This window comes from Herpailurus yagouaroundi, unplaced genomic scaffold (genome assembly GCF_014898765.1).
Source record: "Herpailurus yagouaroundi ecotype Mexico unplaced genomic scaffold, PumYag 29, whole genome shotgun sequence".
Taxonomy (NCBI): domain Eukaryota; kingdom Metazoa; phylum Chordata; class Mammalia; order Carnivora; family Felidae; genus Herpailurus; species Herpailurus yagouaroundi.
In genome coordinates this window covers 50,532,823-50,554,741 of record NW_024412377.1, presented here as the reverse complement: position 1 = coordinate 50,554,741, position 21,919 = coordinate 50,532,823, and the positions used below count along the sequence as shown (strand labels likewise).

The 21,919-nt window shown below is 35.5% G+C and overlaps 1 protein-coding gene across 2 annotated transcripts; it reads right to left on the bottom strand.

The window, feature by feature from the left end:
• Window positions 1–422: 422 nt before the first annotated feature.
• UBLCP1 (ubiquitin like domain containing CTD phosphatase 1) lies at window positions 423–21,748 on the bottom strand. 2 transcript variants are annotated; one of them, XM_040443462.1, is made up of 11 exons: window positions 21,639–21,748; window positions 18,200–18,397; window positions 17,332–17,423; window positions 16,844–16,929; window positions 16,640–16,755; window positions 15,528–15,626; window positions 13,179–13,216; window positions 12,179–12,277; window positions 8,516–8,632; window positions 3,827–3,954; window positions 423–1,522 (listed from the first exon to the last, which is right to left on the bottom strand). In XM_040443462.1, exons 2-11 carry the CDS (start codon window positions 18,351–18,353, stop codon window positions 1,495–1,497), a joined length of 957 nt encoding a protein of 318 aa, XP_040299396.1. In that variant the 5' UTR covers window positions 18,354–18,397; window positions 21,639–21,748; the 3' UTR covers window positions 423–1,494. The 2 variants fall into 2 exon arrangements, 1 of the variants encoding a protein (XP_040299396.1); XR_005781009.1 differs by lacking the exons at window positions 423–1,522; window positions 3,827–3,954 and adding exons at window positions 4,781–5,226; window positions 5,329–5,664.
• Window positions 21,749–21,919: the final 171 nt, after the last annotated feature.

Sequence of the window (21,919 nt, the reverse complement as noted above, 5' to 3'; positions counted from 1 at the left end):
TTTTGGAACAATAAACCACCTCTTACAAAAGGGGAAAATGCCCCAGTGAAATGAATATTCCAAAAACTGCTACTCCATCCTTATTTAAATTTAGCCTCACAATTTAGAAAGATGTTTTTAATTGAATCATTTTAATTATTTAAGAGTTCTCTAACACTTCCACACTATGTATCTTTATAATAACCTGTCACAAAGAAAACAGCTTATCTTCCTGAAAACATGGTACTTTGTAGAATTAAGTGATTTAACATATCTCATTAGCTGCTAAAACCAATTCTGAATGCATGAATAGTGATATACACACTTTTAAAACCATACATGTTTAGTGTTTTTCAAGAGGCCGTTGCCTGAACCTAATGTTTGTTTCATTTTGTGATTCCACAAAGAGGCAAAATATTTGGGGTAGTACAGACCAAAACCAATGTTTTAAGAAAAAGTATTTATTATTTACACCACTGAAATAGTCCCGTAAGAACAATATACACCATGTTTATTTGAAAGGACCGGATTCCTTTCAAATACAAGATCTGTATAAAGCAATACTGTCAACACAAACAGTGGTCACATTACATATCTGCGGGCTTAGGCATTGCAAATAATTTTTTTTTTAATCTTATGGCTAAATATTTTCACTGAAACAGTGTTTGCATTTGACAATATACAGCTGGAACAGAACAAAAACTTTTTGTTCATGCTTTTTAGGGCTGAACCAGTGATATGTCCCACTTAAAAATGTATTGCCTTTAATTGCTTTTATGACAATGGTTTTAGGCAGAAGTGCTTCTACTTAGCCACCAAAAAGACACTTTTGTTCCTTAGTTTTATGCTTCAGTCTTATGTTTTCTATTTCTCATACTATGAGACATACTTGTATCACAGCTGATGTTTTCCAGTTTTACTCAAATAACACAGACATACATATAGACCAAACTGAGACAGATCAAAGTGTAGAGATGTAAATAGTGCACAGTAAAAAGAGAAATTGTGTCTACAACAAAGGAATAAAAAAAAACTCTCAGTGATTTTAAGCATACCAAACTAGGTTCCTTACGCAAAAACTTTTTTTTTTTTTTTTTTGGTTTTAAAGGGAAAAGCAGTAGCTTCAACATGGGTTTGGCCTCAGATTTAGTTAGACAACAGCACAATGAGACAAAACGCAAAACATAACTTGTTTCCAAAGCCACAAAATGACACTGTTGAGTATATATTTCTGTCCACTTTTTTGTGTGTGTGGGGAAAAAAACTCAGTACTCAATGCTGGAGAAAATATTTTTCAAGAGTAACAGTATATTCATATAGGGGGAAAAGGATTTTTTAAGCGTATTGCTATGATCTTCAAAAAATATAAAATTAAATTTACAAAAAAACTGGAAGACCAAGTATAAGCAGTCTGATATCCGCTGCAGTGTCCAGCACTATCATAATGATTTCTAGCAGAAAAGCAAGAAGTTCGTGATCTCAAGTATCCTCGGTAACTGCTCACGTAACTGGTAACTACTGTCCTTGCTTCTTTGACAGATACCTGCAAGAAATAAAATAAAGATGTCTACCCTGTATCACAATAAATTCACAATAAAAATCTAACTCCTCCCAAAGGAAGCAGTTAATTTTAATAACAAAACTTTTCCAGATGAGTAATAATTGTTAATAATCACTAATACCTGTTGACTGTTTATGTGCCATCCACTTGTTTTGTTTGGTTGGGGTTTTGTTGTTGTTGTAGAGAGAAAGAGAGAGAGAGAGAATGAGCAGGGAAGAGACAGAGGGGGAGGGAGAGAGAATCCCAAACAGGCTCCAGCTGTCAGCTCAGAGCCTGATTCGGAGCTTGATACCATGAACCACCTGAGGCGAAATCAAGAGGTGGACACTTAACCCACTGAGCCACGCAGGTGCCCCCCCCCCCCGCCCCCGGCAATGTTTTAAGTACAGGTATTAATTCGTTTAGTCCTCACAACAGCTCAATGAAGAGCTTTTATTTATTTTGAGAGAGAGACAGAGACAGAGGGAGCACAAGCAGGGGAGGGGCAGAGAGAGAGAGAGAGAGAGAGAGAGAGAGAGAGAGAGAAAGAATCCCAAGCAAGCTCTGCATTGTCAGCAGGGAGCCCAAAGCAAGGCTTGAACCCACGAACAAGGAGATCATGACCTGAGCCAAAACCAAGAGCTAAACACTTAACTGACTGAGCCACCCAGGCAGGCCAAAAGAGCTTTCTTTTAGAATGTATTCCTATTTTACAGACATGAAAAGGGTAAGCAATTTGCCCAAGTTCAACAAACTAGAAAGTGGCAGAGCTTATATTCAAAACAAGACTCTGAGACTGCACTCTCTCCCTTCGTAGTGTATGACTTCCTAATGTGAAAGTGATATATTAACTAACATTGCAATTTTCATAAAGAATTTCACACTCATTTAAAGACCTTATTTTTCTTGAGTAAAGATTGTGGGCCACAGATACTAAAAGACTCTGATCAAGAGTGTAAAGATGTGAAGATGTTAATTTACTAAGTAAACAATTTTTCCTTCACATTATTTTATAGGAATCTACCATTAAATTCAAAGTTTTATCTCTATTTCTCACATGTATAAATTACTATACTTAGTAGTATTGGGTGGGAAAGAGTTCTTAAAATCAGAAGACCTGGACAAGTCTTTTTGTTTTGTTTTGTTTTGAATATTTATTTTTGAGAGGGAGAGAAAGAGGGAGGGAGGGAGGGGCAGAGAGAGGCAGGGACAGAGGATCCAAAGCAAGCTCTGTGCTGACAGCAGCAAGCCCAATGCAAGGCTCAGACTCAAGAACCATGAGATCATGACCTAAGCTGAAGTTGGATGCTTAACCAACTGAGTCAAGATGCCCCAAGAAGACCTGGACAAGTTTTTATGGTGCAAAATGTGCTCAATTTGTAGCATTTATTATCTCCATTCCTTAGTTACACCATCTGTAATTTGGAGATGAGAATAAAAATGCCTGCTTTATCTTCCTAATAGAATTATGAGAATCATCTAATAAGAAGCTATATGTCAGCACAGAGCCCAATGCAGGGCTTGAAGCACTTGAACCCACAAAAGAAAGAGCTTTCTTTTAGAATTTATTCCTGTTTAGCCTATTTTAGCCTATTACATGAATGGTTTCTTTTGTTGCTGTATTAATGCAACCAGATCTTTTAAAGATCTAATTCCAAAAAATTACTTGCAGTACACATAATCCTGTCCACTTCTCCAGAAGTTATCCCTGGTTCATTATCTTGATGTTTATATGCAGTCTATATGTAGATTTGTGCTTATGTAGATATGTTTGTGCTTAGAAAAAAGGCTAGAAGATCATAAATCAAGATGGTAACTGTGGTTCTCTTTAGAAAAGAAAATCATTAAGTAATTGTTTCTCTACTGGATTAAAGTTTTCAAATTTTTCTGCTATACAGAGCAATTACTTGCAGAGTGATTTTTAACAAAAAAAAATTTTAGTGTGTTTTATTTTATCCTGACTTTATTTTACATATAAGAACAGGGACTATATTCTCGTATGATTTATAAAAGGGCGACCTATCTAGCGTCACAGAATTAATTTCCAAGTAGCATCACAGATGTGTACCAATCTCAAATCCTCTCTCCTAGAAGTATTAAAGACCCTAAGAGATGTGGGTTTATGAACAAGTTAGAGGTTAAAATGAAAAGGAAAAATACTTTTGGGGGAGATGTCACTGGATTAGAAAACAGTTTTAGAATTCACACATCTTAAATAAAATTCAGAATTATGTGTATACCAGGGTCACCAGATAATTTTTTCATTCATTAATGTAAATAGGAAATGAATAAGAAATTAGCACTTACCTTTCCCAATATTTGTGATTTAGGTCCAAAAAGTCATCTAATTTTGCTATTTCCTTGAGGTACTGAGTTAATTTTAAAAGTTCCTTGTCTTTATCTCGATTTAGGTGCGCTTTCATAAAAGGCCTTATCTGTTAGGAAGCAAACATCCAACACTTCAAATTACAATAAGGAAACTGGCACAAATCTACCCTACCCTCTCATTAGGATTCAGTAATGAGATTAAAATATCACTAAGAGGACTTTTGCACTGTCTCAGTGTAATAAACTGACAGTCATGCTATAATGTTCCCAATGCAAGTTAAGAGTTCTTCCACCTCATTTACCTTACGTTACCTTTTCAGTCTGAACCTGGCAACACCAGCTTTCTTACGGCACTTGAACTCTACGTGGCTTCTCTACTTTGTAAAACTGCCAGACTTTTTCCTCTTCTATCAATCCAGCTGCTTCTTACCAATTAATTCATGCCACCTAACTCATAAAATGTTAATCCAAATACAAGCTTGATCTAACAGGGGAGTGAAATAAATTTTAACAATGATGATTTCCATTTCCGTGTTTTTCTATAAAATTTTACATAGCTATTATATATTTATATAACATATTGTCTCTCGTTTTACCGCAAGTATTTTTATCATTAAAGTCCCCGTAAAAGTATTTTTAGCTCTGCAAGAGTTTTCCCATAAAAAGAAGTCATATTTTCCAGATTTTTAAGGTTGATATATTTTATGATGAAAAGCATTCATTTCAAAAGCATGAAAGTCAGGATGGTAGATAGGGTAGAGAATTGTTAACTAGTAAGGGATATTTCTATCTTGACTTGGTGGTAATTACATGTGTTATCTTTGTATCTATTTGTTAAATTATAAATTTTATGCACTTTTCTTTGTCACAGTTCCAACAAAGAGTTTTGTCTTTTTAGGTTATCAGTTCAAATATCTTTATAAAACTCAAGACAACCTTTCAACAATTTTTAATTAATTTTAGATGAAACGGTATGTCTGGGATTTGCTTTAATTACAGAGAGGGAAGTAGGTTGGGTACAGAGCAAACAATCATCTAAGAATTAATAAGTTGTTTAAACTGAATCATGCAAACACAGAAGTTCATTATATAATCCTATATAGTTCTATTTATATTTGGATTTTTCCATTTTATAAAAAATTTTTTTTAAATCATATTCTTAAAACACACATATAAGGAGAACTGAATAAATCACACTTAGTAAAGTATTAACATATCCTTATCATGATTTAGAGAAAATGCAAACTGCTTATTAGTTATTAATTTTACATAGTAAACTGAAAAACAGGACATTTAGTTCTGTCCCCTGTTAAGTACAATGAACCCAAAGAAGTCCATACCCTATCAATAATAGGAAAGGTCTTAAATATTTTATATATCTATATATCTATATATCTATATATATATATAGAAAAGTATATATATATCTATATATATATAGAAAAGTGTATATATATATCTATATATATAGAAAAGTATACATATATATATATAAAAAAGTATATATATGTATATATACTTTTCTTCTCTGTTATTGGAAAAACACACCACCAGCTTGAAATGGTCAGAAGAAAATTTTCCCTATGTTCTACTCGCATCAGAACAGCTTGGTATCAGGACCCCCATTAGTCAGTTAGGCTTCCACAACTTTAAGGGCACCAATCAGAGCTGTCAGGGGGAGTCTGCACAGATGGAGGCAGTTGTAGATTCTGCCCCCAAACAGGCAGAGTGGGCAGTGCTGTCTCACAGCAGCAGCTATGCATGTAGGAGATCAGGAAGATTCTCTTCAAGAATCAGACCTTGCTTAAGCCCTGGGGCTGGGAGTAAAGAGGCATGATATCAGGACGTGATGAAAGGAGTTTCTACATAATCTTAGGCAATATTATAATGTTTCAAAGTATTCCTTCATTCAAGTAAAAAAAGATAACATGCTAACTTTTAAACTATTAACATACAATGTGCCAATGTGATTCCTAGTTTAACGGTAGGAAGGGATTTTGACTAAAAGACAAAGTACAGTTTCTGTGGCTGGTAAATAAGATATACCAAGGTCCTGCTAAGTTTGGTTGGCTTTCTAAACATTTAGTCTTAAGCACTATTAAACAGCAAAACTAAAATACTCCTATGACTCTGGATCCAAAAGTTAAACTAGTTAAGTGCAAAAAAAGTCTATTATCCACCCAACTTCACTTGATCTAGCATAATCATTTCTTTTTGTACCATTCTTCAAAAATGATCTCACTAACAGGACAGGCAACATATGTGACCACTACAGTCTCATATCAAAGAAACATTTTTAGGAACTTAAGATGGTCTAGATTATCTGCATTTTCTTGTATCATCATTTCCTTGTACAAATAACAATATGAAGTTTTCACAGTACTGATTTATCGATGACCAAAACTCAAGTTTTGTTAGTTCAGTACTGTATTTATTCATAATTCACAATGCCTTCCATATCCCATGTCAAACCTTAAGACTGGCAAGCTTATATTATAAGTTTGCTCTTTTATTTTTATTTTTTTTATTTTTTTTAATTTTTTTTTTTAACGTTTATTTATTTTTGAGACAGAGACAGAGCATGAACGGGGGAGGGTCAGAGAGAGAGGGAGACACAGAATCGGAAGCAGGCTCCAGGCTCTGAGCCATCAGCCCAGAGCCCGACGCGGGGCTTGAACTCACGGACCGTGAGATCGTGACCTGAGCCGAAGTCGGACGCTCAACCGACTGAGCCACCCAGGCGCCCCAGTTTGCTCTTTTAAAAAGAAGCAGTCTTTAAGATCTCTGTGAAATCTTTTTTGAGACTTCTATCAAGACCATTATGAAACCATGACAACAAAACACAGTAAGAATATTTCTCAATTTCAAAACGGCTTCTATGTCAATGTGGGCAGATCATTAATATTTACCTTCTTAAAAGAGGTTTTCAAAAGGAGACATGTGAGAGATTACCTATAGAATGTTTAAAAATATCTCTCCTGAATTAAAATTTGGGCAGTTTGGAGACTTAGGTATTTTTAGGAATTCATTCAGTGATTCTACAGAGTACCTTGTTTAAAAAAATAATAATAATCCTGCTCTAAACTAACATGAAGAACTAGAAGTTTATATCATCTTTGTATCCAGAGATAAGTAGGGCCCAAATGTGGGCTGGAAAAATAAAGTTTCTTCTAAACACACATGAAACTAAGGATTATGTAATTTTTTTAAGTTAAAGCTTTCCTCAAAAATCACTCCTTGAACATCATGATGACTTCACTTCCTGTCCTGAGCAGGTATTAACCACTAGTTTCATTTGGTTTAGATCAAATGAATCTTTCCTCACAAATTTATTTCCGTACAACAGCTGGTAAACTACGCACAACAAAAACACTTCTTCCAGAGCCTCAAACAGACACCATTTTTTTTTTTTTTTAAAACGTTTATTTATTTTTGGGACAGAGAGAGACAGAGCATGAACGGGGGAGGGGCAGAGAGAGAGGGAGACACAGAATCGGAAACAGGCTCCAGGCTCTGAGCCATCAGCCCAGAGCCCGACGCGGGGCTCGAACTCACGGACCGCGAGATCGTGACCTGGCTGAAGTCGGACGCTTAACCGACTGCGCCACCCAGGCGCCCCCAGACACCATTTTTAAAGAGGAACATAACCACCAATCTACCTCAAGTACTTTTCATCCAAGTCAATAGCTTATATAATTGCTGCAACTCACTACTGAGATCAGCATTCTGTCTGTCAGCTATCCTCATACACTAAAGAGTACATCCAGAGTCTGTAAGGAAAGCTTAAAAAATGTACTTTCTTCTAAGTTTTCTCTTTTAAAGTTATCAAGAACCCAACTTGTGGAAAGGTTCAGGACTGAGAATAAAAATATCTTAGGGTTCATATTTCCATTTCAGATTGAGATTCCACTTGCATGAGTATAATATGAAGCTATCTTTTCCATTTTCACATCGTACTGACATTCAGGCAACCATAGGTACCAGAAATGTAAAGTTTCAAATTTTTCTCTTACCAATGTTATGCTGCCACCAGGATTAAATGTTACCATCATATCTACAAAACTGCATCTGACTTCATGCTAAAATCACTGGCTTAGGAATCAAGTCACTTAGACTCCAACTCAAATTCTGTCATTAACCAGTCACATACATAACTTTGGGCAAGTTACAAATTTTCTGATCCTCCGATTGTTTACATAAAGTTAAGAAGATAGACAAAATGATTGAGATTCCTAGCTCTGGCATTTTATAACTCTTAAGATCTCTACTTTTCCTGTATGAATTTTCAAAACCCTTAGTTTCAGTTTAAACAGGAAAAAATAAGCTTTTACTGCCAGCTTTCAAGCTAACATCAACTAACATCAGAAATTCTAAGATTTGTATCGCTAATAAAATGTCTGATGCTTTCACTTATGATGCTAAAAGTCAACAAAAGCCCGTATGTTGCTCCACAAAGCTGATTAAAAACACCTGGATAAATTGGCAAACTAAGAAGATATCAATGTGGGAAACAGAATGTTCAACTGTAGATGAATTTTTCTAAATATGTAAGCTTTCTTGCCTGTGACCATAATATAGGACTTCTGAAAATTTATGAAACTCAACAGTGCTAAAGTTCTACCACAAATTCCAGATTACATAAGCATAGTAAGTAAAATTATGTCTTACCTTTAATCCATTCTGTGGGTTCATTAGAAAATTTCTTCCAATGTCATCAAACATAATGGTGTTTTTTTTGCTGTAAAACTCCGAAAACTTTCCCCATATGACACCAAGAGGCTTTACCTTAGAATAAAAGTTTAGATTTAACTCAATTTTATCAATAGTTCATCCTTTCTTAAAAGCAGAGATACCTCAAAATGTCCTGCAGAACTGCATCAGAGCACTCGCTTTCTCCTGTAGGACTCTGACGGCTGGCTATGTGAAAGGATCACAGCTGAGATGCAACACATTTTAAAACACAATGGATCTCACAATGTTAACATCTGAAAGGTCTGTTCATGTCTACCTGACTAAACTCATTGTAAGACTTTCCATAATTTTAATGTGAAGATTGGAGGTCAAAGGAGGGGTAATTATTTAAAAAGAATCCGAAGTAATTGTCTGAGTAGTCACATGACTTCCTGAGCTAATACGTGCCCCTCAGAGCCTGAATGTCACATGGGGTCTGTTTTCAAAATTAGAAAACCTTAATAATAAACAATGTGCCTGGCTCTATTAATACAGAACTTAAATATTTTGTAGAGGAAAGAAAATTGATTCTGCCTTTAATTTAGTGGCACAGGTGCACAACTTCTAGGGCAACTGCTTAACTTCAAACGCACTATAATTTGTAATCTCTTGCTTTTATTTCTGAGCTGTTGTTTTTACAGAAGGAGAGTAAGAAAGCACGTGACGGGGGGGAGAGGGGTAGAGGGAGAAAGGTCGTCTTAAGCAGGTTCCACGCTCAGCATGGAACCTGACGTGAGGCTTGATTCCACAACCCTGGGATCATGACCTTAGCCAAAATCAAGAGCCAGATGGTCAACTGACTGAACCACCCAGACACCCCTAGTTCTGAGTTCCTTTTTTTTTTTAAGTTTATTTATTTATTTTTGAGAGAGACAGAGACAGCGTGAGCAGGGGAGGGGCAGAGAGATAGGGAGTGAAAAATAATCCCAAGCAGACTCCATGCTGTCAGCAGGGAGCCTGATGCAGGGCTTGAACTCACAAAATGTGAGATCATGACCTGAGCTGAAACCAAGAGTCGGACGCTTAACCAACTGAGCCACCCAGGCACCCCTAGTTCTGAGTTCTTAAAATAAGTCTTCAAAAAGATAATTCCTTACACATTCCTATCTGTTGGTACTTGCATATATTCTCTATAAAACCACACAAGAATGTAGGAAGAGAAGACTAACTGGCTAGAGGGCCAGGTGGGAAGAGGACTTTTCATTACATACTTTCTTATTTTTGAATATCAATTTATTATACACATTCAGAAAATTTTTTAAATAAATTAATTTTTAGAAGTACTTTTTGCTGAAGACAGGAGTCTCATTTATGGTAATATGAGATTCTATGATAATAATATTATATGAGATTAAATGGTAGTATACAAATGATGACAAAAGTTGTCATTTAAAAATATTCTTTTTTACTTTCTAGAACATATTTTAATATGGAGAAAGACTTTTTTCTTCTTAGTGTCTTAGCTACTGCAAAGAATGATATTGAAATTACTTTACTATCTAAAATACTTTAATTTTATTTGCCTTAATTACTTTTTACTATTTGTTTACTACTGAAACAGACCCCCCAAATACTTCAAGACAAAGATGGAACTGACCCAGTAAGCTAATTCTTCATTTTCTTAGCTAACAAAAAGACTTAAGAAAGAGGACAAGAGCTCTGGTTTATGACACCCAGGGTTAGAAATCCTGCATCCTCTTAAATAGTGCTGTCACTTTCTAATTACATCAAGTGCACTCTGTTCCCTAAAACATGGACTACTTTGTTCTCAATTAAATACTGCTGACTATAGGAAAAAAACATGAAAACACAAAAAGGCACACAAGAACAGTTAAAATTACTTATAATCCAATCATTACCAAGGATAATAATTAGCTATTCTGATAATACTGTATTTGCCTCCAGTCTTTTTTATAAACATCAACAGCTTTTGAGTTCACAGATGTTTTGTTAAGTGGGAACCTGAACCAAATAAGAGCTAAAAACTATTTCTAACAGTCTGCAAATACTGCCCTCTAAGTATTTTTTTCACCTTAATGACGTATCATGAAAAATTTTTCATTCACTAAATATTCTATTACATCATTCCATTACATGAACAAAAATTTTTATACCCAATTCCCTACTATTGGATATTGAGGATTTATTCACTTTTTTTTGAAGTATAATTAACATACAGTGTTTTAGTAGTTTCAAGTGTACAACACAGTGATTCAACAATTCTACACATTACTTGGTGCTCCCCACGGTAAGTGCAGTCACCATCTATATCACCATACGTCGTTACAACATTATTGACTATATTGCCTATGCTGTACTTTTCATCTCCATGACTTATTTATTTCATAACTGGAAGTCTGTGCCTTTTAATCTCCTTCATCTATTTCACCCATCTCCTCACCTATCTCCTCTCTGGCAACCACCAGATTTATTTTTATTTCTAATTTTTAACTATTATAAACACTACTATGTTTAACACTTCCCAAACTCATTTTAGTGTTTAGATTTTATGAACGTACTATTTTAGTACATTATAATGTTCTTCTCTTCGTGTATGAAGTATTTCCTTTATTGAATAAATCTCCATCACTTAAATAAACCTATATATGATTTCAATGATTTCAATATAGTCCCCACTAGGCCCTAGTTTGCTAATAGTTCTCCCCAATTCCTACTAGTTCATGAGCTTCCCAAAGCTATAGACTATGTCTCCTCATCTCCAACAGTGCCTTCCACATTATGTTCTAGTAGGAGTTCAATAATAGGACTGGTTACTTGATGAGTAAACAAATTAAAGAACTCTAATCTTTTTAGCCCAACCTTTTCTTCGGACAGTCTTGTTGCTCTTCTCTAGGGCTACACATACATCATAGCAAAGTACATGCATTATGGTATCTGTTTTTATTTATCAAATTTTATATGGCGCAGGGCGAGTATGTTTTGGTTTGCTTCTAGTGTTTTCCTTGATGACACCTACCCTGTTTTTAGCAACACTGTGCTGCCATCATCATGGAATAATTATCCATGACCGTTGACACTCCTGCCTCAAGATCCTTAATTCTATCATTAAAATTCCAAATCTATTAGCCCTACATACATCTTCCTAGGTCAAACTCAACTGATGCTTTCTATCCTCTCAGATATACTTCCTAACTCTTTCTGTAGTTTATTCCATCAATATAAATACAAAAAGTACGCTAGAGGGGCGCCCAGTTGGCTCAGTCAATACAGCATGCAACTCTTGATCTCAGGGTTATGAGTTCAATTCCCACAATGGATGTAGAGATTAGTTACAAAAATAAAATCTTTAAAAAAAAAAAAAAAGGTACGCTAGAAAATAAGTCTTTAAACAGAAGATGATTTTTTTTTTAAGTTTATTTATTTTGAGAGAGAGAGAGAGAGAGAATGTGCAAGCATGGGAGAGGCAAAGAAAGAGGGAGAGAGAGGATCCCAAGCAGGCTCCTCACTTTCAGCGGGGAGCCCGATGTGGGGCCTGAACTCCTGAACCCTGGGATCATGACCTGAGCCGAAACTAAGAGTCAGTCTATTAACCAACCAACTGAGCCACCCAGGTACCTTGGAAGTAAAATGATTTCTTACATCTATTAATCCTCTCCTTGGAGTATGTACTGTTATCATAGCAGCACTGTCCAACATGAAGGTAATCTTATAATTTGCATTTGTGCTCACTCCCAGCTCCTATAAATACAAATATTCATGTGGTTAAAACATAATAATATGAAAAATTCCAAGCTTTCTGAATACTCCAGCTACAATTTCCTACAATGCCAACTTTCTAGCCTACTGGCCACCACACCTTGCTCAACAACTAGCAAGTTTTTTAGTTTCATTTTACTAAGTCAATAAATGAGTCCAAAGAAATTAAACTAGAAACAGACTACATCCCATTTTGTATTTCAGAAGAACATCACTTCTTTAAGTATTACAACCAAGGCAAAAGAAGGGGCGAAAAAGGATTGTAAATGGGGGATTAAAAAAAGGGGGAGCTGTGCTGTACTTTTTTGGAAAAAGACTTAATTGTTCAATACAATCCACTATTGAACAGACTTTAAACACACCTCTATTCCTTTTTTCAATATATGAAATTTATTGTCAAATTGGTTTCCATACAACACCCAGTGCTCATCCCAAAAGGTGCCCTCCTCAATACCCATCACCCACCCTCCCCTCCCTCCCATCCCCCATCAACCCTCAGTTTGTTCTCACTTTTTAAGAGTCTCTTATGCTTTGGCTGTCTCCCACTCTAACCTCTTTTTTTTTTTCTTCCCCTCCCCCATGGGTTTCTGTTAAGTTTCTCAGGATCCACATAGGAGTGAACACATATGGTATCTGTCTTTCTCTGTATGGCTTATTTCACTTAGCATAACACTCTCCAGTTCCATCCACGTTGCTACAAAGGGCCATATTTCATTCTTTCTCATTGCCACGTAGTACTCCATTGAACACACCTCTATTCCTAATAATGGCATTTGTTTATCTACTAAATACCCTCTGATGAGATGAAATCAATTCAACTTGGAACTTCTAAAAAGACAAATGCAATTTCAAAACATTCTTAAATGGATTGTCTAACACTTACTTTCATTTTAGCTTCAATCCACTTCATATTTGTTGCAGCTAAAATATGAAGAATGATAATATGATACAAATGAAAAGCTTGGACTTCATTTAAAATTTTTTTCTTCTCTATAAGTAAGTTTTCTAAGCAAGATTAAAAGTTCAAATGCATCACAAATAAGAATTCCTAACATATTTATGGTAATTTTAAGTATTCTTAAAAATAAACTTATTTTTAGTGTGTCAACACAAAATAGAATTTTAACAACTCTTATCTAAAAGATACAGGTCACCAATGTTCAAAAGAATTTTGGATCTAGGTAATTCATAAATTAAAACCTAAATTCCTTTTTAAAAACAGCCCTAAAACTATTTTCTTATCAATGCAAACTTAAATATAGGGTGCCTGGATCTCCAATCTATTTCCACATTCCCACTGCCATGCAATGCATTGGTATCTATGTCAATATAAGCAAATCAGTGTTATGTGCCAAAAGTTGATGCCAAAGTTGACTGCTAGGCCTGATGAAAATTAGCATTTTGCCAGGAAACTTAGTGCTTATTCAGTATAGGCGCTTTTAACAATGAGTCTGAGACAACTAAATTAATAAATTCTATCTACGTATCTGCTCATTGTGAGACACCAACCAGTTTCTCAAGATCACTGATATTAAAATTCAACCCTGTTTTATATGCCTTCTGGTCCCAAGTTACTAGACTAAACTACATTTTAAACATTTTACCTAATTGTTTTTTAATTTTAAAAATTTTATTAAGTAAAATGCTTAAAAAGGAAACAAGTTTAATTATTTAAAGTGTGTATATGTGTATGTATGTATTTTTTAAAGGCAAAAGAGGTACCTGAGCTCTCAAAATAAAAATCTTTGCACACATATACAAAAACAGAAAGAATCACCTTATACACAAAACTGGTCAGTTGAACTAGAATTTGAGAGACTGATGTATCTACAATGACAATGATCACAAGATAGGGAAAAACAATTTTTTTTTAATTCAGTATCTATTTTGGGTCTATAATACCCAAATGAAAACAAAAATATTCATAGCTAATAAAAAGGGTTTCCAATTAAGTAATTACTATACGACAGACATACTGACACTTTTATTCTTGCAACTACCCTGTAATATAGGTTTACTTATCTTCATTTCTCAGACAAGGAACTTAAGGCTCAGAGAGATTAACTGACCTCCCCAGTGTCACAAAGTAAGGACCAAGTCAGAATTAAAACTCTATTTAGCTCTAAAGTAAAGTGCCTTTTTCAACATACGGCCACAAAAATATCATAATTTATAAAAATAACTTATTTTAAACCTATGACGGTAAAAAGTTCTCTAAATTTCTAAGTCTAGTTTAATAACATTTAGAGGAAAACCTTTTTTTCTCAAATGTCATCTTAGGTGTCAGTTGAACAAAAATATGTTCCCAGGAAGCTCTCTTCTCTGTACGTTATAAGCCAAGAAATTATGTATTTAACTATGTATATTAACCTTAATGGCTATGAACTCATATTAATACTGAACAGAAATTAATAATTTCCTCTGATTAAAAGGAAAAGTACAAAGGAAATTTAAAGATTGAAGTAACAACTATGTGGTCACTCATCAAAAACCCAGTACAATTAAATGCAGCATCTTTAACTGATGAGATTTTATTTAATTCATAATCAGGATAGCTCATTTCTGCCTATGACTTGCCAAGAGGCAACGTTAAATGTTTGAGAGGTAAGATATAAATCAACACACTGCTTCCCTTAGCAATAAAGTCTTACCAGAAAAAAATGTCCATTGAACTAAATAGTGTGCTCAGTATGTAATAAATTTACTTTTTGGAACAAACTGATCTTATTATGGACCTGTAAATTCCTGGAATGGGCCACCAACCACAATTTAAGCAATACTGCTTTAGTCCATCTATTAGTTTCCCTAGTAAATTCACATTCCTTTACTTCTGAAGAACATCACTGTGATTTTTCTACACACATCTTTCTCCAACTGTTTTGAAACTACAGTGATAAAGGAGAAAGCAACAATATCTGGAGTCTTCAGAGATTCTACAGTAAAGATCAGAAAGAAAAGTTCTCATCAAGGTGAGGTCTTACGGAAATAAGATCATTTTTGTTCTGACAGCATCATCTACTCTCTTTCTACATTTAACTATTTCAATGGTAATGGTAAATGTAAGTTTAAATTGTGTTGCAAGAAAGTTAAATATGCTTCATTAGAAATTTGATAAAGCAAATGAAAAACGTATCATATTTAACCTGACATCATGTTAAGTCACTTTATAAAGCAGAACAACTTACAGAACAACATTACTTCCACAGAAATCTAAACAAAAAATATAGCTTACACCAAATAACAATGTCATAATCCTCATATGCAGATGTCAGGAATTCGTGAAGATATGGCCGCATTAATTCTACTCCAGTCTCTGCACAAGACCTATGGTCTAAAAAAAAATCAGTCACAGATGATTATTAGTTTGTTATCATAGATAAGTACATGATATCAACGAAACTTATAAAATGTAATATAAACATTCAGATGCAAATTACATAAGACTGAATTACATTGGCTGATAAACAGGTCTTTCAAAGCACACAATTTAAAATCCTTGCAATCTAATTTTAATTAATCGACTTTAATTTGTGAAGAGCAATACCCAGAATTCAGGTTTACAGTAAACTGTAAATTTAGTTTTCACATAGCCTCTAAAATATAGATGTTATTTTGTGACATGGAAAGCAAACCAGAGCCACCTATACTCACTTTTAGCCATTCACCTTCCAGATAGAATCACATTTCTCCAAAATGACAGGCCCAATTAACTTAATTATCAAATTTTAAAATAAGTATACATTAACCTATGACCTGTACTTAAAGTTTAGGATGAGAGCTAAATAAATTCATGCTTGTATTAGGAGCTAACTAATCACTTCTTAGCAATATTTTTGGATGAAATAAACATCTTCTTTCTCTTTTTTTGACATGAGAAATTTTAAATGCAAGAATCTGCCCTGAACATAATTAAATGAAAAACCAGGGATAAAATATCAAAAATAAGTTTTAAATAATCCTCATAAAAATTTAAATGTTAATCAACAAGGAATACCTTGGTTAAATTATGATGCATCCATTAACTACAGTACTGTGTGACTAAAAACTATATACATTTAACTCACAATGAGTATATTGAATGACTGCTATATTCAATATATCATCAAGTAAAAGTAAAAAGGATATACATACAAACACACCCTGGAAGATACACACCAAATATAAGAATAGTTATCTTTAGGTTTTGGGGTTACAGGTAACTTCTAAATTTTCTATAATGAATGATTTACTTTTTATAATAAGAAAAGCTTTCAAATATTTCATACTGGAAGAAAAAAGTAAACAAAAGGAAAAAAAGAGTTGTTATGGGTAACAGAAGATGAAGCACAATTTCAGCTGACTTACCAAATAACGTATAATCAACATCTAGTACCAAAAGCTTTTTCCCTTCCCTGGGAGGATTCAAAATCTCCACTTTGTACTCCTTCACTCTGCGGGAAATTTTCAATAGGTTTTCTTCCCTAGTAGAAAAATAAAATCAGATGAAACATTCACCTTTTTTTTTTTTCACATTATAACCCATTTCCTTTGATAGTGAAAAGCACTTACCTATTTTCTACTTCAACTACTTCATCTTCAATATCAAAGTCGTTGACAACATCATCATTGTCTGGAGGTGGACCTAAGACATCTTCCTATTAAGATGAAAAAATGGTTTTGTTTTACCAGATTATCTTTAACCTAACAAATGCATGCATAGCATAAAAAGCAAATAAAAGATACAATCTGAGTTCAAGAATCTTTCAAAGATAGACTGTGAGAAAATTTCCACATTTTATACTTCATTATGTATGTTCACTGGACAGATTTACCCATGTTAAATTTGACCATTTGCACTACACTTACAGCTAACTATATACTAACAAGTTCCCTAATATTTGTTTTCTGCTGAGTTAATACCACATACATTGGGAAGCTTTAATTTTTCACTGACTGTTAAACTGACAATTTTATCACAATTAAAATTATGATATAACAGTGTAATATAAATCATAATATCTTCAAAAGGACAAATGGTAACAAAAGTAAACATTTACCAAGCTCTCCTCACGAGTTCCCATCATCATGATTTTAGTATTTGGTTTCAGTTTGAGAGCTCCAAGCTTAACATCATTTTCTGCAGGTTTGCCTACAATACAAGCAAATGACTGTTTTCTCACTAAAGTTCAGGTGCTGGTTTCACTATCCCATTATATAAAACCCTAACATTAAAAGGTTTGGTACAGATTCCACAGCAGTTTCTTTTTTCTTAAATTAACAAACTGTCACTGCTGAATTAGCAATGTCTAACACACTAAGAAGTAACAACTAACACAAGATTTTTTTTCCCCAACTCCATCTAAGAGGAACACTTTTATCCAGCTAGCTAAATGAAACAAATTCATGTTATATTTTGCCATTCAAAATGAAGATATTTTCCAAAAGGTCTTGAGCACTGAGCACCTAAGATAAAACTAAAGATTTACTGCTACCCAAAATTCACCTTTCCATGATATGATAAACACAAACACTTTCAAGCTGTATATGAACACTGCCTATAATTTTTAAATCATCATTATTTTTGAAGCAGCAAAGATAATTTAGGGAGAGTAGAAGAACCAAACTGTAATGAAAAAGCTGTGCTAGAACAAAGATGTCAGAAATTACGCTGTTTTACCTGAGGCTTCTGTGCCAAAGGTTTAACAAGCAAACACCAACTGGCAGAAGAAGCAAAAGTAATCTTAATAGTGATGGTATTTTCAAGTAACTTTTAAAATTCACACTTTTACTATAAAACAATTTTAGGAATATCCTTATCAAAGAAATCTCCAAGGGGAAAGACTTACTAAAGAGAAATGATAATAGCTAATATAAAAAAATCACAAACATATGAATGCAAGAAGTTTAAAGCGAAGAGAGAATTACCTTTAACTTTGAGTCCAAGTAACTTTTGGCGTTCTGGTAGCACTCCTGTAAGGGTCTTAAGAAATTGCTTGAGATCTAGCACAGTATCATCTTCTGAAAGTGTGGTCACTGAATATTCCTGTCCACCCCATTTTACAATGATAGGGAGAGCCATCCTTGAAACATATGATCAAGCAGCTTTTACTCAGAAAAAGATTCCTAAAAAGAGAGAGATATACAAGTAAATAAGTTAAAATAGATACATCAAAGATGTAGCCAAACTTGTAACTAAATTTTAGGAGCAATGTACTTTGAGTCTTTCTTTACAACTTGATGGTGGAGAAACAAGATTTTCTCCTTACAGAAATGCTACCAGAACACCAAAAGTTATTAGGATTCAAAGTTAAAATTCCCCTACCCTCCCAATTTTTGGCTTAAGTTACTACTTCATAACACTCAGATTCTGCCTGTCCAACCGTTAAGCTGCAATGATAAGCTACCTATACCTTCCTCTTTGACCAGGTTTATGCTACAGGCAAGTTTCTCTATGATGGACCATTCATATTTATTTAACATTTGAGAAGTGGTACAGAGAGTTGTTAAAAGGGCAAACTCTAGAGTACCTGGGTTCAGATCCCAGCTTTCCCACTTACTAGCTATTTGACTTTGGGAAGTTACCAGACTCTTAGTGTCTAGGTTTACAGACTCTTAGTGTCTAGATAATACTACCTACTGTGGGGTTCTTATGAGGGTTAAATTAGCTAATATTTATAAGTCACATAGACCTGGCACATAGTAAGCACTACACAAATTAAGCACTGGCTAAATAAATTTTCTTAAAAACTGGAACTGAAGTATTCCAGGCACACTGTGCTAAATAGCAAACAGCCATTATTTGTTTCATATTTAGTAAGTTATACAGTTTTCATGCAATGTCATTTAACAAGGTTGATAAGAATTGTCCCTCTTTTACAATTAAGGAAACGAGAGTTCGGAGAGTAATCTTCGGAGAAGATACTTCGGAGAAGTATGTAATCTTTTCATGGGCACATAGGTGGGAACATAACAGGTCTTCTGACTAAATTTCATGTTTCTTCTCCTACATCACAACTGTGTCTCTTGAAAGATCAGTAAATACAAAACCCACAGACACAGATATAAGCACACAAAATTATACAGCAGCTACTATTCTTATCAACCATTAACATGTAGGTCTCTTCCCTCTAAAAGCTTTCTACCAGTTTTCCTAGGTTCATTTCCCTCACAGGTCAGAGAACGGAATTTCCTAATTTCAAAAGTATTGGTCTTTACAAATGCTATCACTTATTTAATGAAATATTTGCTTGCATTCTTCCTGAATTATGACCAACAGCAAGACAGCAAACTGAATCATGTGAAAATAATTTAGAAACTTAAACTGTCTTCACCATGTCCACTAGAAGATAGCACCATAAATTCACTTAATACTTACCCTCTTACGTTTACAACCTACACTACTGAAATTTAAATAAAGTGTGTTAATTTAGGGCAATGTAATCCATTTTAGAGATAACTTGCTAGCAAATGTTATGATCGTCAATAAAGCGCCAAACAGACCTCTTGAACCAAACTGAAATATGGTTTAAATACTATTTTTCTGTGAAGGTGGGAATAAAAATGAAAATTCACTAGAGCTAGGAATGCAACCAGTACTAACAGTTTATGTTGTGTTGAGGGGAGCATAGAGTTTGGAGTGAGGTCACCTGAGCTCCAGATGAGTTTAGACAAGTCACCTCTAGACCAGCATTCTCAAAGTGTGGTCTCAGACCAATGACAGCATGACCCTACTTGGTAACTTGTTAAAAACATAATTGGGGCTGGAGAGAAAGGACCTAGCAATTTGTGTTTTAACAGTCCCTGTCCCAGCCTCCCCCAACCCCACCATTTCTGAGGCACACTAAAAGTTTGAGAGCCAATACTCTAGACTCCTCAATTTTCTCGGCTAAGAAAGAAAATACGCTGAATGGCATGGGCTCTTATGCTTAATAAAGTAGTATACAAATGTTATACATCACCTATACCACTAGTGGGAATTCCAAGTTAGCAAGTGCTCTAAAGGACCAAGCATAACAAAACAAACACCATTAATATTTTTAAATTCATAGCCCTAAAACTACTTTTCAACTTCATTTCTTCAATAGTGAGATCATTCACAAAGGAACAACACAATGCAAACTCATGAGTCATTTTGTTTTCACATTTAACCTTTCTCACACAATTCTAATACAGGAAAACCTTGGATTCTGAGTAACTTGTTGTGCGAGTGTTCTCCACGATGTGCAAATTTTCCTAATAAACTTTAACTTGATAAACGAATGATGTCCTGCAATAGTAGTATGTGACGCTACATGATCACATTTAAATGATCCCATGATCACAACTAAGCCAATGGTTCTTGAAATTTGCTTTGATATACAAGTACTTTAGATTACAAGCATGTTTCCAGAACGAATTATGCTCCCAAACCAAGGTTTTACTGTACTTTGTATCTTTCTAGGCCCTATCAGATTTATAAACTGAAAAAGGATTTGGGAGGGGGGGGGTCAATTAAACCCAAACAAGTAAGTAAGGTTCACACCTTTAGGGTGAACCTAGAGTCAGGAAGAGCTGTTTGGGTTAGCTCTTCTGCCTAACATACTGTACTGACTTGCCTAGTCAGTTCCAAAATTCCTGACCCCAAATGAGGTAATTAAGATCTACTTAGCAAGAACAGTGCTAAGGATGAGATAACACCCTGACAGCACTTTGTAAACTGTAGAGAGGAAGACAAATGGTGGAGATAACAGAACAAGGCCAGCACGCTAAACAACTTAATTATATCACTTAATCTTTACAATCCTGAACAACTATTGTCTTCATCATAGAGATTCAAAAACTGAAAAAGAAAGAAAACAACTTGTCCAAGACCACACAACTAACATGTGGCAAAGGTGGAATTTTGGAACTAACAGCAGCAGAAGTTAACACCTTGGGAATTGGGAGTAGGTTAACTTTTCAACAAGCCTACAGCACAGCAGAAGAAACTGTGTGGTAGTGCAGAGGCAGCAGCCCTGGGACAACATACAAGCATAATCCATACTCAAAAACCCCAGAGGCCGGGATGCCTTCAATAGGAAGGAGGAGGAGAGATGGACAAACCCCGGAGGAGGGAGGAATGAAGTTTGGGGACGCAAAACCCACTGGGGGACGGGAAGCCCACGACATAGACAAGGCCGGATGGGAGGGCGGCAGCCCCTGCGACGAGCGGGCCGGGCCGGAGGCCTGGGCCGCAGACTAGGGCAGACGCGGCCCAGGGCGCCCACAAGCAGCCTCCAGCCCTCCAGCGGTCGGCCCGCCGCGCCAACAGCAGGGCTGAGCTTCGCCCCCTCGGCCCCAACGGCCTCTCAGTGGGCAACGCACCGAGGTGCCCCGCGTCCCTCACCTGGAGCGCGGCGGAACCGGCAGCAGTGGACGCAAGAACCGGCCGCGGCGGAACAGAGGGTGACCGGAAGTGAAGACGGACCGGAACCGGCTAACGAACCGGAAGTTCAAGTTTGAAACGGAAACGCGCCGGAGACCAGACGGCTGCTTCTCGTGTTTGTCTTTGGTGAGGCTAATCCTATATAGCTGCTATCAGGGATCTCCTCACCTGGCGACGGAGCCAGGCCTTTCCGAGACAGTTACCCCCTGTTCAGATACCTACGATCCTTGGATGGCTGCCCG